The 16,546-nt window shown below is 49.3% G+C and overlaps 8 protein-coding genes across 8 annotated transcripts; 4 read left to right on the plus strand and 4 right to left on the minus strand.

Annotated features, from left to right (window-relative positions):
* Positions 1-187: 187 nt before the first annotated feature.
* Positions 188-2,924, plus strand: N7469_010585 (uncharacterized protein; the record flags this gene model as incomplete). Its single annotated transcript, XM_056649490.1, has 4 exons — positions 188-277; positions 341-777; positions 831-2,211; positions 2,265-2,924. The coding sequence occupies 4 exons, from the start codon at positions 188-190 to the stop codon at positions 2,922-2,924; spliced, it is 2,568 nt and encodes an 855-aa protein (XP_056496621.1).
* Positions 2,925-3,088: 164 nt separating this feature from the next.
* N7469_010586 (ESCRT-II subunit protein VPS25) lies at positions 3,089-3,731 on the minus strand (the record flags this gene model as incomplete). Its single annotated transcript, XM_056649491.1, has 2 exons — positions 3,089-3,201; positions 3,266-3,731. 2 exons carry the CDS (start codon positions 3,729-3,731, stop codon positions 3,089-3,091), a joined length of 579 nt encoding a protein of 192 aa, XP_056496622.1.
* A 271-nt stretch (positions 3,732-4,002) lies between these two features.
* trm8 (tRNA (guanine46-N7)-methyltransferase) lies at positions 4,003-5,184 on the plus strand (the record flags this gene model as incomplete). Its single annotated transcript, XM_056649492.1, has 3 exons — positions 4,003-4,178; positions 4,299-4,486; positions 4,559-5,184. 3 exons carry the CDS (start codon positions 4,003-4,005, stop codon positions 5,182-5,184), a joined length of 990 nt encoding a protein of 329 aa, XP_056496623.1.
* A 303-nt stretch (positions 5,185-5,487) lies between these two features.
* Positions 5,488-8,042, minus strand: N7469_010588 (LIM domain protein; the record flags this gene model as incomplete). Its single annotated transcript, XM_056649493.1, is given in 4 exon segments — positions 5,488-5,814; positions 5,883-7,680; positions 7,691-7,859; positions 7,964-8,042. The coding sequence occupies 4 exon segments, from the start codon at positions 8,040-8,042 to the stop codon at positions 5,488-5,490; spliced, it is 2,373 nt and encodes a 790-aa protein (XP_056496624.1).
* A 989-nt stretch (positions 8,043-9,031) lies between these two features.
* Positions 9,032-10,655, plus strand: N7469_010589 (MCT family MFS transporter; the record flags this gene model as incomplete). The annotated part of the gene is made up of 2 exons (XM_056649494.1): positions 9,032-9,253; positions 9,363-10,655. The coding sequence occupies 2 exons, from the start codon at positions 9,032-9,034 to the stop codon at positions 10,653-10,655; spliced, it is 1,515 nt and encodes a 504-aa protein (XP_056496625.1).
* A 215-nt stretch (positions 10,656-10,870) lies between these two features.
* N7469_010590 (exosome catalytic subunit DIS3) lies at positions 10,871-14,012 on the minus strand (the record flags this gene model as incomplete). The annotated part of the gene is made up of 2 exons (XM_056649495.1): positions 10,871-13,764; positions 13,817-14,012. The coding sequence occupies 2 exons, from the start codon at positions 14,010-14,012 to the stop codon at positions 10,871-10,873; spliced, it is 3,090 nt and encodes a 1,029-aa protein (XP_056496626.1).
* A 257-nt stretch (positions 14,013-14,269) lies between these two features.
* On the plus strand, positions 14,270-15,350 carry N7469_010591 (carbon-nitrogen hydrolase family protein; the record flags this gene model as incomplete). Its single annotated transcript, XM_056649496.1, has 5 exons — positions 14,270-14,281; positions 14,343-14,435; positions 14,500-14,783; positions 14,845-14,923; positions 14,994-15,350. 5 exons carry the CDS (start codon positions 14,270-14,272, stop codon positions 15,348-15,350), a joined length of 825 nt encoding a protein of 274 aa, XP_056496627.1.
* Positions 15,351-15,736: 386 nt separating this feature from the next.
* N7469_010592 (uncharacterized protein) lies at positions 15,737-16,280 on the minus strand. Its single transcript, XM_056649497.1, has 2 exons — positions 15,943-16,280; positions 15,737-15,833 (listed from the first exon to the last, which is right to left on the minus strand). Exons 1-2 carry the CDS (start codon positions 16,200-16,202, stop codon positions 15,749-15,751), a joined length of 345 nt encoding a protein of 114 aa, XP_056496628.1. The 5' UTR covers positions 16,203-16,280; the 3' UTR covers positions 15,737-15,748.
* Positions 16,281-16,546: the final 266 nt, after the last annotated feature.

A 16,546-nucleotide genomic window follows, 5' to 3' on the forward strand; every position in this document is an offset into this window, starting at 1 on the left:
CCTTTAGAAATATTAAATTTATCTAGGTCAATTGTGCTTGAAAATGTATACATATTTCATTTGCCTCAAATCCGTTCCGCGTCACATCATCACGTGATCTGGCGTCGACCCAAACGCGCATCGCGTTGGTCAACGACCAAGATTGTTTTCACAACCTCCACCAGCGTGAGAGCGCCAGTCCGCCGCCATGGCAACCAGAGAAGTACCCAAACTCTTTGAGCAATGCCGCATCTTCATACTGTGCTCGGATGAACTTCCTCTTGAAGCAGCTGAACAGGTATGCTGAGTTTTGAATACGCGCGCGCATAACCTACAAGTCTAATCATTTACTCTTTCTCAGCTCGCTGCGGTGATCGAAGAAAATGGCGGCGAGCCATCGATTCATGAGAGCAGCCCCGAGCAGACAGAGCTTATCGAATGCACACATATTGTTTCTAGCACTATCAACTTTCAATCGTACGATTACTTTTCCAACGCCTTGATCCCGATCATCAAGCCGGCCTGGGTTCATACCTCGCTTTCAAAACGCAAACTTGCAAATCCGCGCCAGCACAGTCCTGACCCCCGACTGTTTCTGAACGATGTGGTTGTTACTTGTGGTGATATCCCGGAGGGAGACAAGGATGCTATCATCGGCGGAGTTCTGGCCAAAGGCGGCTTGTATAGCTCTCGCCTTAGCGCCACAGTGACTCATTTAGTCGACTTGACGGCCGATTCAGATAAAGCGCGCGTTATTAAAGCCAAGGCAATGCGCGTGAAGATTGTCCTGCCGCATTGGTCAGTTTTTGGACTAATGCCCTGCGATAAACGATTTGTACTAACCGGAACAGGTTTGACGACTGTTTAAAGCTTGGCCAACGCATCAATGAAAAACCATATATGCTTCCAGACCCCGAGATTCTTCGCGCGGGACCTGAGGACCCTATAAGATGGAACGAGAATAAAAATCTTGCGGGCGCTTCGACACCTGTGCCGCGGGCTATGCCAACCCCCAACAGCACACCCAACCAACTGAAGGTCTTTGAAGGGAAATCTATCTTACTTTCCTCAGATCTCGGGATTGGCTCTCATTTACTACAATCCATCGAGGCTGTGCTCCAGCAGAGTGGTGCCACCGTGACAAGCAATGTCAACGATGCAGATTGGGTCGTTTGTCGGTTCCGAGAGGGATTTGTATACCGGACCGCTTCTCGCTTTGACAAAGTTGTTGGTAACCTTGCCTGGCTGTATTATCTTATGACATTCAATACCTACACACGCCCCTTAAGCCGGCCTCTGCATTACCCCATCTCCCCCACGCCAATCCCAGGATTCGAGAAGTTCAAGATTAGTCTTTCTAACTACGTTGGCGAGGCAAGAATCTACCTCGAAAACCTGATTGCGGCCACTGGCGCAGAGTGTACGAAGACTTTGAGACAAGAGAATACGCACCTGATAACTGCACACGGGAACAGTGAAAAATGCAACGCGGCCAGGGAATGGGGCCTTCAAGTTGTCAACCACCTGTGGCTAGAAGATAGCTATGCGAAATGGAAAGGACAGCCTGTTTCTGACCCACGCTACAGCCATTTCCCTTTGCGCACCAATCTCAGTGATATTGTTGGTCAGAAGATGTTGGATCCTACTGTTTTGAAACAGGTCTTCTTTTCTATGCCAGTTGAGGAGCAGGCTAAACCGACACGGGCCATGCAAAGCAAAGACCAAAACACAGAGGAATTTCTCGACAACGAACCGCAGAACGCTGATGGTGGATCATCAGAAACCGCACAAACAACTCCACGTATAGCCAGAAAAGAGTCTCGTCGGTCATCGGACAAACAGACGATACAGACCCCTGCGCCATCACGTCTCATTCCCGAAAATAAAGAGAATGAGACACCTTCTTCCACCAACAGTCGAAGGTCCAAAGAAGCAGCTACAGCACGTCTCCACGACTATGCTCCCGATCTTGCTCTATATGAGAAGGAGAGAAAGCGTGTCGGAGGTGTTATCTACGGAGGTAGACGTGTATCGGATGAAGACCGAGTCAAAATTGATAAGAACTCTAAAAAACGTCGTTCTGCGGATCCACAGGAAGAGAGCGATGGCGATCAAGCCCCTGAAGTTAAACGACAAAAGAGAACTCGACCTCCAATCAGTATGCACCTGTTAATTACAGGCTATCAAAAGTGGATTGGAAAGGGTAATGAGAAGAAAGAGGACGCAGACAAGGTATGACATGATTACGCAATAGCTCTTTAGACAACATGCTCACACATCAATAGCGTCACCTTAGAGATCTCGGCATCATGGTTGTGCAAGATGCACGAAGATGCACGCATCTCGCAGCGCCCACAATTCTGCGAACAACGAAGTTTGTGAATGCACTGGCGTATTCACCGGCTATCACCAGCGTCGATTTTGTGACCAGTTGCCTCGAGCAGGATAAACTTCTCGACCCAAAAGACTTTCCGCTTGTTGACAAGGCCAATGAGGCAAAGTTCAAATTTTCGCTTGCCAAGGCGGCAGACAATGCTAAGAAAAATAAGAACAAACTGTTGAAGGGCTACCGCATATATTGCGTGGATGATATTCGTGGCGGATTCGAGGCCTTCAAGTCCATTGTAGACACAAATGGAGGAGAATGCTTGTTGTTTCGTGGCCGACTTGCGCTGGCAAGCCAATCTCGGCGCGAGGAGAGCGATGATGACGAAAATGAAATGGAGGATGATGAGCCTAGCCAAAGGGAAGTATTCCTTCTGAGCTCCGCTGAACCCAGACATGCTCGACTCTGGCCTCGTTTCCGCCAGTTGGCGAGCGACATCAGGAAGACACCCCGAATCGTCAGCGTCGACTGGCTTCTGGACATGGCTATGTCGCAGGAACTCCGCGCAGCTGAGGATTACGAGGTCCGTGAAGACATGGTACAAGATGCAGAGGGTTAGAGTTGGAATGAGGGCTTGAAATGTTCAGGGTATCGATTAACCAGTTGGGAGCGGCCTTTGTATATAAAGAATATCGAGCAACTGGGGTAGAGGACAAGCCCCAGTAATGAGTAGTCTTGCCACGAATAGCCATGATCCATAAGAACTAGCATTTGAATTTTCCTTTAGAAGAACTTGACACCTTCCTCGCCCTCGTTGCCAAATATTTGAATTTTGCCCCTCTTAACGAGGATGTTTAGCGTCTTCATCATGACATCGGTATCCATCCCATGGAAATCTGCAAGAAGTCAGGACCTTTTGTGCCAGAGGATCATTCAAAGTTACTTTAGGGGGCATCTCACCTTGTGAGACTGTCGCTTCACCCTGTACCAATTCATAGACCGTCAATACAGCTCCGCGCTGTCCAGTATTCTCAACCCAATCGGCAATAACATCTGCCCATTCCTCTGGTCTTCTCCACCAAATGTAAGCAATCGACTTTGGAGCCCCATTAACGCCTGCACTTGCGTCTAACCACTCGGCCCGACGTCCACCACCTCCTTCCTCTTCGCTCTTGGTCATCCATTCCACTACGTCGCGGGCTCCGGCGAGGTCTAACCGCTTGCGCAAGGTCGTGTTGTGGAAGAGCGGGCTATCAATAGCGTCTATTAGAGATAACCGATATTGATGATGGTGTCGACACCATGCTTGAATTAAAGAAGACCATTTTTCAAGCTGTGAGAGGCGGGTGTTGCTGTTCGGCTGCGGGGTGAAGAAGGGTGGGAAGTTATATGTTGGAGGGAATTGAAACGGTGTAGGCGCTGACATGATGATAAGGCCTAATGGATATAACAGAAGGAGTGTTCGTCCGTTCAACAAATAGCGAACTGTAGGAGGGAATGATAAAGGAAAAAGGAAGAAAGATGAGGCGCAAATCAAATCATGATCAAGTCGGAGTTGGAGAAAGCTCGGGGCGGAGCGGAGTGGAGTGGAGTGGGGGGGAAGTCCGCAAAATATTCCCCCGTCACTCTTCGACTTCATTCGACCCACGCAATTGCACACTCACATCGTCGACGTACAGCTTTCCCTCCCAGACGAAATGGCAACACCACCTCCAAAACGCCAAAAGCGCGACGCGTACCGCCGTAATCTCCAGAACCAATATGAAGCCCACCAGTCCGCCAATGTCGAGGTCGCCCAGGTCAAAATGCCCCAGAAGAAATTCTTCAGGCAACGTGCGCATGCGAATCCTTTCTCCGATCATAATCTTGACTAGTATGTGTCTAAAATTTCTTCCGATTGGTCTATGTGGCTTTGAGTGCCATTACGTCTTCCTGGGGCCTCTTTCACTGGCCAGAGCCATTGAATTTATCTTGAACTAACCCATTGCAAAAGCCCTCTAACCCCGGCGCATATGGACTGGTCATCACACTTCCCCGCCTATCTGGACCCCGATACATCGAAGACAACTCTTAGCGGTGCGCGCAAGCTATTGAAGGACGTCGAAGTGGCCGATATTGGATGTGGATTCGGTGGATTGCTAGTTGGATTAGCTCCCATTCTTCCAGAGACATTGATGGTTGGTACGTTGATTAGCCTCGACTGATCCTGTTTCATTCCCCTCAAATTACCTAGAAAAGCTAACATAGATTTAGGAATGGAAATTCGTATTTCGGTTCTCCACTATGTCACTTCGCGCATTCATGCCCTGCGCATGCAACAGCAAAAGCTCAAGAACGGAGCCATCGCCGAGAACACCGTTCAAGAGTCTAATAAGATCGAACAAGCCCCGCTCGAAGATGAGGTCGGAAACACGACGGCCATTGTTCCAGGCAATTACGAAAATATTAGCGGGATCCGCGCTAACACGATGAAATTCCTACCCAACTTCTTTGCGCAGCACCAACTGTCCAAGATTTTTGTCTGCTTCCCGGACCCGCACTTCAAGGCCCGTAAGCATAAACAACGGATTATTTCAGAGTCGCTGAATGCCGAATATGCTTATGTGCTCCGGCCCGGTGGTTTGATGTACACGATCACTGATGTGGAGGAGTACTACCACTGGGTTCTACGACATTTTGAATATCAGTCTGAAGAGGAGAAGGCTAGGGGTGGTGTGAAGGATCTTTGGGAACGTCTTTCTGATGAGGAACTAGCCGCTGATCCTTGTGTACAAGTGATGAGCAATGAGACTGAAGAGTCGAAGAAGGTCACCCGGAACAACGGCAATAAGTATGTTGCAGTGTTCCGCCGTAAGGCCGACCCCGAATGGTCTACATGATCTTAAAAAGGCGAAAATGATGTTTACTTTTACTGTATTATGCAAATCTCAAAAAATCCTTGGTGTATAGGCGTCTAAACGAACTCTATCATATGCATTTGGAGGAAAACAAACGGCGAACGCTAGAACAATCTGTATGGGCCAAGCCCTAATCCAAAAAAAAAAAAACCCGATCATAAAACAAGTATCGAAGAGAAATCGCGATCATCACCCGAAACAAAAAAGTTCAATAAGTCATCACGCAGTAAATTCATCAAAATCGCGCGTTTCGATCGACAAGAAAATTTGAGATCTATAAAGATCTCAGCACATTCCATGCGATTTCAGGCGTAAACCTTCGCATCTTTCACATATGGCAAGCTGCACAGGCCCACCGATGATGCGACCTTTAGCTGTGCGTTTTGGCTCGCCTTCGCGAACAAAGAAGCGGCCATCGGCCCCGAATCCGCTGCCACATTCATGGCAAGCAAAGCATCGTTCGTGCCATTGTCCACCGATAGCAGTGACGACGACATCGTCTAGAACGTGTTGCTTACAGCCCAGGCAGCGCGGGGCCGTTCGGCGAGAATGGCATTTGAGACACCAGGCAAAACCATCCTTCTCTACGAAGGGTGTCTTGGAGTCAAAGGGCTGTAAGCAAGAGCGTTAGAATAATGGCGTCAAGGGAAAAGGGCTGGAAAAGGGTAGATTGAACGTACATCACCGCACTCGGCGCAGAAGAAGTGGCCGACATGCCATTCGGCACCGCAGGCAACGACTACTTCTCCTTCAATGGGCGTCTTACAGCTCTTGCAACGCGGACTAAATAGCTCATGGAAGTCCAGGTGGCAGTAGAATCGAGGCACATGAGATTCGTTGGGATCACCCTCGAGCCTTTCGGTTCGACTCGCGACAGGTTCCTCGTAGAAGGCGACACATTCAAGGGCCGTAGAGCAATGGAAACAAATAAAACATTCTGGATGAAACCGCGATCCTCCGGCTGTCACGATCTTACCAGAGATCGAATGAGAGCATGATTCACAGCGAGCAGTCGGGACACCAGATCGAGAGTATGGAGTATACGAGCGGCTTTGCGGTTCTGATTGCTGTCTTGTGGGCAAACCCTGACGATTTTGCTGGACCGCAGGCTGCTGTCTCGGTTTTAGAGGTCTCTCACTGTTTTGTGGTGGTTGTGTCATTTCTGAAATCGTGGGCTCTTGGATATCAGGCACATGGATCACTGGCACTGGGGGAGGCTGTGAAACTTCAATACTAGGCGTTACCTCCACGGTAGGTGTGACCTCGATGCTCGGAGCTACCTCGGTAGTAGGAATAGGAGGAGCCGGACTTGGCTCTACTGGCTTAGGCTGGTCACTTGGATACCATTTTGGGTCAAAGCTCACGATAGGTCGGCCCATGCGATCACTGACGGCTGAAGGCATTGGTAATTTCTCGCTTCTGTCTTTCAGCCGTTTGCTCGTCGCTGCACGTATATCGTCGCTACGAATTTCCTTGCCATCTTTGGTGGGGATATTTTCTTCGCGGGAGCTGGGAGGTGTCGGGGGAAGAGGATCGTTCCTCATGTAGGCTGGATTGTTGGACTGCGTCGGCGGGTTTTTGTGGATATCAAACTGTGAGATCCGATCCCGAACTGAACCTTCCCGGCTTTTGCGGTCTCGAAGCCAAGGAAGCGGCTTGTTGACACGCGGTAGAGCATTGCGTGGTGTATTGCGTAAAGCCGAGGAGTCCGATCTACTGAAGTTGGGGCGAGGCTCTGATTCTTCCTTTGTCGAATCGACGGGTTCCTCATATATATGATCATCGGGATTTCTGAAGATGCCCCGGGATGAATCACCGCTGACTTTCCTAGAACGGTCAACACCATCGGGAACCTGAGCTTTCGGTAGCTCTTCTCCTGGTAAAGCAAAGTTGACCCTGCGGTTCTTCTTTGGGTTTGCATTGAGACTTGAACGTCTGCGGGCAGTTGAGTCAAGAGTAGCTTCGGCGGACTCCGGACTAGACGGGTTGCTTGAAGAACCACTAGACCCAACAGAATGGCGGAACCTGTTGGTCAAGCTCCCAGAGCTTCTTCGGGGTTGACTTCGAGCGGAGGCCTGCGAGCCAGCATCTGGGTTATGGTATGGCGCATAAGGGTTCTTGAAAGCCAGGCCAGGATTCTGGTGCATCCACACCAGCTCCGTAGCCTCATCCTGTGCAGCTTGATGAATACGAAAATCATCATCTTGCACATTCATATCTTGCAACGCATCACGCAGTTCACGTGCTTCCTCTTTCTCATGGCGGCGCTGGCCGCTCTCACGATATGAAGGTACAGGGGAGGCAGCAACTGGGCGCGAGAAGACTTGAGATGGAAAAACATGCTTTCTGACCGTAGTTGACTGCGGCTCCTGAGCGAGAGGACGCCCAATTGGACCAGACTCGGTAATATGAGAGGTTGTACGACGATGCGATAAGGCGCTGCCGGCGCGGGGCTCCTCTTCTTTCGGGGGGGCTGTTCTGTCTATACATGGAAAATGCGGATGCCGCACGGGGTGGTAAGTCATCTTGGAGATCAGTTGTTGATCTGCTGGATTTTCCAGGAAGAGGACGGGATCCAGTAGGACGCGCCGGTCGATTAGTTCGTAAATCTTTCAGATAGTTCGCTGTTTTGAAGGGACGGCTGTCAGTTGAATACACTATCGTAAAGAAGGCACTTTTCTAGTTTGTCTCCATCTCTGACAGGGGAGATGCCAGTCCAACAAAATAGCACCTGTGAGGAATTGAATCATGAGTCACTCACCGACTTGATCATTCGACATGTACGAGGGGCCAGGCGGGGAAACCTTGCGCTGGCCCGTAGGTCTGGTATGCTTGTACATGATGGAAGTGGCTATAAGAAGATCCGGGGAATAGAGAATGGAATCCCCAAGTGTTGCAAGCAAGCCAGCGAGCAATCCAGGGAGTAGAACTTGAAGATGCGACGTCAGGATCAGCCAAGGTATGAGCCTAAAGCCTTAAAGTTGGCCCAGCATGGCTGCCCAGCAGCAGCGGAAGAGTGGAGCATCGCGCGATCAGCGGAGCCCAAAACAAACACCGCCAGGGCAACGTCCCCCCCGATCGGGTTAGGGCTTAGGGCTGCCACGTGTAGTACTATACATCCCTCGCAGAATTCTCCATGGAGTACGTAAAAAGTTATCATGATATGTATATAACTGATCATTCTTGATTTAAAGGTTCTCAACCACCAAGTAGTAGCAATAGCCATGACATGCCGTATATCAAAAGTACTATAGAAATAAACCAGATCTATTCCTCACCGCCCCCTGATCGTCTTCTCCGCATTGCTCCAATTTTGTGGGGTTCAGCAAGGACCCTCTTTGAATCCTGCACTTCCTCATTGAAAGAACATGCATATACATATCAAACTAATCTGTATTATGTACAGTACTAAACGGTGAGTATTTACATTATGCATACCTGTATAAAGCTCCGCTATTGGTGTAATTTCGCCGATAACCTGTCAACTTATTATGGCTGTAAATGTGAACTCGGTCATCTTCCCTGCGATGCCAAACTACGTAAAAGTTTTTGTCGGCCACAACTCCGACCCCAATTTCCCGATTACAGCCTAGTAGCTCTTCGCTAGTTTCAAGTCATGACTACCCAAAGATTCATCTCTTTTCTACCGTTTTGCATCTCGACACTCATCTCATCCAAATTTCACCATATGTCGCCGGAAACGGTAATCATATAAAGAAGCTTTAGGCTGCATATTACAAGTACTGGATATACCAGTACATATGTTTGAATTCGCCACTAATACCACGCGGAGTGACTCAAACCCTTTTCAATATAATTTTCAATAGAAATGAACGACAATGAGCCAATAGAAGTGATTCGATCACATCACGACGACAATTTCTCCCTCCACAGTCATCAGAACGACCATGAACCCCCTCGAACTCATATAGAACCGCCTGTTGATGCTGATGAGAAGTATAACCGTGACGTCCCGCCGGATGGAGGGTATGGTTGGGTTTGCGTTGCCTGTGTGTTTTGGATCAATGCACATACATGGGGAATCAATAGTGTAAGCAAGCTTCCAATATTCAGTATAAGTCTCCCGACTTGTATGTCATCTTATACTACTACCTGGTCATAGATAAAATGCAGTATTAACCGAGGTACTATCTCCGCAGAGCTATGGAGTCTTCCTGAGTCATTATCTTTCTCACAATGTTTTCCCCAACACATCATCCCTGTTCTACGCTTTCACCGGGGGTCTGAGTATCTCTTGTGCACTTCTCGTGGCTCCATTAGCCACTTATCTCATTCATGTTCTCGGTACTCGCTTTGTGCTTAATCTGGGTGTATTCTTTGAGACCCTTTCCCTCATTGGCTCATCATTTGCAACTCAGAAATGGCACATTATGCTCAGTCAAGGTGTTTGTTTTGGCTGGGGTATGGGCTTCCTGTTCGTGGCCAGCGTTGGCATCGCCCCTCAATGGTTCCATAAGCGCCGGAGTGTCGCTCAAGGAATAACTGCTGCTGGATCTGGACTGGGAGGACTCATTTACTCCCTCGCGGTGGGTGCCATCATTCCTCGTTTCGGTCTTGGCTGGGCCTTTCGGATTTTGGGCATCATCGCATGTGTTGTGAATCTGGTATGTGGAAATCTACTTCGTGACCGCAATAAACTCGTCGGCAGCCGCCTGACGGCTTTCCATTTCCCTCTTGTGCGCCGGCCAGAATTCTTGCTCTTCTTGGGATGGGGCATATTCAGCATGTTGGGATATGTCGCGTTGTTATTCAGCGTGGCCAATTTTGCGCTATCCATTGGTCTCACGTCTCATCAGGGCAGTATTGTTTCAGCCCTGTTGAATTTGGGGCAGGGTCTTGGCCGTCCCTTCGTGGGTATGTTCAGTGATCGTCTTGGTCGCATTAATATCGCTACCATCCTGACCTTTCTTTGTGGCTTTCTCTGCTTGGTATTTTGGATCTTCGCAGACAGTATGGGTGTAGTCTGCTTCTTTGCCGTTCTGGTTGGAACAGTCGCAGGCACTTTCTGGGCCACCGTCTCCCCCGTCTTGGCCGAGATCATCGGTCTACGAGACCTGCCTTCTGGCCTGAGTATCACCTGGCTTACCCTCGTGGGACCTTGCACTGTATCCGAGGCTATTGCCCTGCAGCTCCGCAGCAACAAGTCGGATGGAGGAACCAATTATCTCAAAGTCCAATTGTTTACGGGCTTTATGTACATTGGAGCTTCATTGTGCATATGGCTCGTTCGAGGCTGGAAGGTCGGAGAGTTAGAGCGTGCACAGCAACGGCGAGAATCCATTGCCCGAGAAGCGCCTCTCAAAGACGGAGACAAGCAGGAACACCCTATGACTGTCGCATCTTCTGCTCGGTCCACTGATCTGACATCGGATGTTCAAATTTGGGCACCAGTTGGGTTAATCCGTAGAATGGTAGCACCAAAGCGGGTATGAAAGTGAAGAAATCGACATGAATAGGGTATCAACTTCAAGTCGTGTCGTGATTAGTACATATTTAGTAAAAGTATCATCTGGACAGTACCTAATTGTTGGCATTACTCCCAGGAAAGATTGGAACAGTAGTAACATTCGAAGGCAACTCTAAACCACATGTAGAAAGCCGGTTGCTAAACGCCAAATTTTGTGTCTATAAACTACATAACAACTCATTATCCAGTAATCAAGATCCGCACGCGTCTCTTGCCGGCGCCTCGGCCCTCTTCCTTGACCGAGCTGACATTGACCTTTACCCTCTGGAAGAGTTCCACATCGACAACTCGCTCCTTCTCGGGGTGTCCTTTTTCTTCAACACGAAGAGAGTACTCCTCGGGATCGAAGTGAGTAGTGCGATGGACTGCCAATTCACGTCGTTCAGAAACAGAGAAAGAACCGGACTCTCCAGGGAGTACAAAGTCCTCCAGACGAACAACACCCTCGATACCGAAGCGTGGAACGAAGACCACAACACCATTCTCGAAGACACGCATCACGTAGCCTTCCTCATCAATACCGGTGTCAGTGCCTCCCGCTGCCATCTTTTCGCCACGGGCCTTCAGTGCTTGTCCAACATAGTATTCGATACTAGCACGGCCGGCAAATTGGGCATTGCGGTGCCGATAGTTGATGTTTCGGCAAATGTCTTCAAGTTTACCGCGGGTGTGGACACCCTCAATGACCGCATGGCCATCTTCACCCTCGTAACCGATAGCCGAAGCGAGTTGTCGGTGAACAAGCAAGTCGGCATATCGTCGGATGGGTGAGGTAAAGTGAGTATAAATGGGTGATGCCAGACCGTAGTGACGGAATTCGGGCTCGGCATGGGCACCGGCACAGAAGTACTCAGCAGAGGTCATGCAACGGGTCGCCAGAATACGGACAAGAGTATTGAAGAAGGGATTCTTAGGATCGACACAGCGATCGAGTGAGCTGGCAAGAGCACCTGAGCTAGATACATCGAGCTCCATGCCTCGCTTCTTCGAGAGCTGGTTGATTAAATCTTCAAAATTTTGTGGTGGAGGGGTGGCGTGTCGTCGTAGCAAAGCTGTTTGCGAAAAGGAGTCGAAGATTTTAGAAGCAACGGTAATGTTTGCGAGAAGCATGAACTCTTCGACCAAGCTGTTGGTCGCGAGCATGGCTTTAGTCTTCACGTCTGTCAAAGGATCACCTACTTCATCGCTGGCTTCAATTCGGACTTCTGGGGATGCGAGATTCAACGCGCCAGCATCATATCTCCTCTGGCGAAGAATCTTTGAGAAGTGGAGGAGATGCCGCATGCTTTCGGTGAGTTCATCTTTCTGAGATGGATCATCAATGCGTAACTGGGCCTGTTCATAGCTGAAGGCCTCGCGTGAGCGAATGACTGACTTGGTGAAATCCGAAGATACGATTTCTGCATTAGGAGTGACCTCCCAGATAACGGAAAAGGCGTAACGCTCGACATAGGGCTTCAGGGAACATAGGTCTGTTCCTAAGAGGTGAGGCAGCATATCAATACGCTTGTCAACCAGGTACACCGTGCTTCCACGGACACTGGCCTCAAGATCCATGGGATTATTGGGTTTTACAAAGTGAGACACATCTGCAATGTGAACACCGACTTCGAAGTTACCATTTGGCAGTGCGCGAGCATGGAGAGCGTCGTCAATATCCTGACATCCGGGAGGATCGATACTGCAAATGAGTAAATCCCGGAGGTCTCTGCGGCCATTCCAACCCTTGTCCTCCTTGGACGCCGGAACTTTCCAACCGTGACCCTCTGCAGGAAGGCAGTCTAAGACAGACTTGGGGAAAGGCTTGTATTGTACGTCGTACTCTAGAAGAAGTGCTTCCGTTTCTGCGCCTTTAGTCTCCAGCTCGCCCAAAGACCGAATGAAGTGACCGCTGGGGTATCGAGAGTCCCGATCCCAACTATCAATTGTAACAAGGATGCGCTGGCCGAGAAGGTCACCGGCTTGCCGTGTCCGAAGCCGGATCTTAGGAACCTTCTTGTCCATCGGTAACACAAAAACGGTCTGTTGACGACGGCCTGAAGCAGCCTGGGAACCAGTCGAGGTGGAGTCGACATTGCCAACATATTGACGCCAACCACGCTTAATCATACCAACGACCTTGGCAGTTGGCTGAGGTTTGCCCTCAGAGCTGTTTCCATGGGCTTTCTTAACCTCTTCTTGCAAAGCCTTGCGCTCATTTTGCGAAACAACAGCCTCGGTGTCTTCAGAATCAGGATTGTCATTTCGTGTCACTGCCTCCTCATCGACAATCTTGGTAGAAGGGGATTTCCATTGGTCCTGCGGTAGGACTTCAATGACAACCACATCACCTGAGATTGCTCGGTTGCTGTTATCACGACCAAGAATAAGGAGAGGCTTGTTGAATGCTGGAACCTTGACAGATGCCTCAAGGTAGTTATAAGGCGAGACATTATACACACCCTGATGCAGATTACCTGCTCGCAATCCGGTCATCAGTTTTGACATTGGCAGGTATTCTGGGTAGAATAGCTGTCCGGCCGGTCCCTTGGTGTCTCGGGCTTCCCGTGCCTCACTAATCATGTCCAGCAACTTATCCGAATCCTCCAAGCCGGAGACGTAGTCTGAAAGTGACAGAGCGGTAACATTCTCTGCCTTGGCCTTTCTAATGCTATCTTTATCATCCGTAATAACGACAATAGCGGGGACAGATTTTTCCTTCTTGCCCTTCTTTGCTGAGACTTTAAGATGTTCCTCATACCAGCTCGCCACTGCACGAACAGCACGATCGTTGCGGTCATTAATTGACTCATCTGGCCCTCTCCTCACATGTGTCTCAAGGCGGAATTCGTTAAAGAAAAGGTAGAAACGCTTCTCATCGGTTTTGATGAGGGAAAGCAAACGATTGTAGAGCGGCAGTGACTGGTTGCGGAGTTCTTCGAGGACAGTTTGTAGAATAATGACATCGTAAAAGGCACCTGTATGTTCGAAAAGGTCCATTCCATTCAAAAGTGCATTGGTGTCAGGGACGAGGTAATGACCGCGAGGGAAGGCCTTTGTGCCGGCGGGACGATCAGAGAGGACGAATGGCGCAACTGGCTTAGGTTAGCATATAATACCCTATGGTGAACTTAATAGAGCTCTTACTGTTCCCATTCGCATCAGAAGGCGCGATCGAGGGGCATAAGGAGCAGAGTTTCGAGGAACAAGGAATATCTTGCCTCAGATAGAGCTCGCGAACAATCTTTTGCACTTTTCCACTCTTGGTGGATCTCACGAACACCTTGCTGGTGACATTAGAGGCTTGTGGATTAGAAGAGAGATCTCTCCTAAGACTCTTCATGATTGCGATGGGCCTATGCCGGAAAGAAGCAACCTGCTACTTGCGAGGCACAGCTTGTAGGTGAGAGGTACAACTGCTGGCCGAGAAATCCCATATTTGAGGTTCCATCCCACCGGCAAGCGATGAGTAAGCGCCTTATCGCCCGTTCGATGTGCTCATCGGAGGAGTATCTGAGCAATATCCTCCTCCACCACCACCTGAGCGTTTTTCCTTTTAAAAATATTTTCGCTATTGCATACCAGAGGTCTGTGGGGGGAATGGTTCTTGCCGTAAGTTCTCAAAGTCAAAGAGTTTTGATAGGATTCTTGACCCGCTTACTCTACAATGTAGGCAGTGGGACAGCTATGCGCAACAGCGAGCATAACTTCCAATCTAGCCCAATGTCAGACATTGGTTCGCAAAGCTACTGCTGCAGGTGCCAAGGTAATGAGAATATTCTGTACAGTCTCTATCATATTTAGCGGGCAATAATCTGACTTTACTGTAGGTTCTGTTTCTTCCTGAGGCCGCGGACTATATTGCCTCGTCAGCCGAAGAATCGTTTTCTCTAGCTCATTCACGGGAACAGGGTGACTTTGTCTCCGAACTTCAAAAAGCAGCGAAGCTTTCACAAATTCACATCAATGTTGGCGTTCATGGAATTGCTTCGGAACACAGACTCAAGAACTCACTGGTCTGGATTGATGATAAAGGCGCTATAACCCAAGATTATCAAAAGGTCCACTTGTTTGATGTTGACATCAAAGGAGGCCCTGTACTGAAAGAAAGCACGTCAGTAAATAGACAAGTCCCCGGTATTTCTTTTACTGTCGCCCACTAAAATCTGTAACAGGAATGTCCAGCCCGGTCAGTCTATACTGCCACCCTTTGAAACCCCAATTGGGCGGGTTGGGTTAGCAATCTGCTTTGATGTAAGTGCTTGCTGGTCGATAAAGAAGAAATATTGACGATGAATGGCTGGTTGATACAAATACTTCGCAGTTACGGTTCCCAGAGATCAGCTTAGCATTAAGACGGCAAAATGCCGAAGTCATAACTTACCCATCAGCATTCACAGTTCCCACTGGGAAAGCCCATTGGGAGTCTTTACTCCGAGCACGCGCTATCGAAACCCAGAGCTATGTAATTGCCGCCGCACAGGCAGGACCTCATAACGAGAAGAGACGGAGCTACGGCCATTCTATGATAATCAATCCATGGGGTGAAGTGGTGGCGCAGCTAGGAGAGGAATATCAAGAGCCAGAAATCGCGACTGCAGAAATCGATTTAGATTTGGTTTCAAAGATCAGACGGGAGATGCCCTTGCTGCGACGGACTGATCTGTATCCAGAGGTATGAAGCCAAAGGGACCCCTTGAGAACCACAGGTGCATGGCCGGAGGCCACCAAGCAATATGAATAGGATAGAGAAATCTTTAATCAAGTTAAGTAAATAGCTTTCCAGGGCTCGGGACTTGTGACTGGGCCCAGTCATGCGAAGAAAACGAAATCTAGAAAATATGAGAATGATGAATATCATTGTTTTGATCCACCTTTATTCGTGTGGTATAAAGAAGACTGAACGAAATATCGAGTAGTACAACAGGTAACGGAAATGGAAAGAAATGCGAAAACCCCATCTAAGAAAAGGAACGGAAAGTCATGTCTGCCACCACAAGTGACACAAGTGTAAACCGGGATCATCCTTTTCCGATCTCTCTATGTACAGTGTACAGAATAGGCCCCAAGGCGCTTCGTTTAGTTCTTGGCCTTCTCGGGGTCTTCCAAGATACCCTCAGCCTCCAGTCGTCGACGGGCCTCCTCAAGAGCCCAGGTTTGTATGCTACAGGGAGAGTCAGTATTGATAGTCCACGGTTCGGCTATGATGTCCTTGTGCTAAGACAGGAACGCTATCTCAATGTGTCGAATAGAGGGGAAGAAAGGATACGTACGAGGTATCGGGCTTGAAAACATATGCAACGCCAGCAACGAGGAAGCTGCCAATGAATCCGTAGTACCAGATGTTCTCCCAGCCTTCCTTCTCGTACTTCTGGCCGGGCTTGACACCGAACAGCCAGCCGGTAGGAGGATCATAGTGGCTACCGTGGTCGCCACCGCGCAGAGCGCTTCGGGTCGAGAATCCTTGAACGTTCTGCGGCCGGCGCAGGAGGCAGCGCGAGCGGAGGAGTTGCGATACTGGTCGAGCGGTCATCTTGAAAACGAAGATCGCGAGGTAGGGGAAGTCGGAAAAGGCGGAGTGGAGAGGGCGAAATATGAGCAAGGCCAACAGTTGGTCGCCTTCCCTAGATGACAATCACAGTCGCAATTGTTATGACACTGGGGTAGCGATGAGTGGAGGGGCGGATTGATGTTGAAGCCGCAAAAGCCGCTGGGAGCTGACCAGCCAGACGCTAGTCCCATTTGGGTGATTTTCGTTGTCCGCCTTTGACGCCCGAGAAGTCAGGCAGCAACAAATTTTACTTCCTAGCCTCAGTGCCTTATAAAGCAGGCACAATATCGCGACGCGCGACCCCGACGCGTTTCTTATCGCCTCGT

The sequence above is a fragment of the Penicillium citrinum genome, assembly GCF_028827155.1.
Source record: "Penicillium citrinum strain IBT 23319 chromosome Unknown utg000009l:1.0-4274883.0:1.0-4276374.0, whole genome shotgun sequence".
Taxonomy (NCBI): domain Eukaryota; kingdom Fungi; phylum Ascomycota; class Eurotiomycetes; order Eurotiales; family Aspergillaceae; genus Penicillium; species Penicillium citrinum.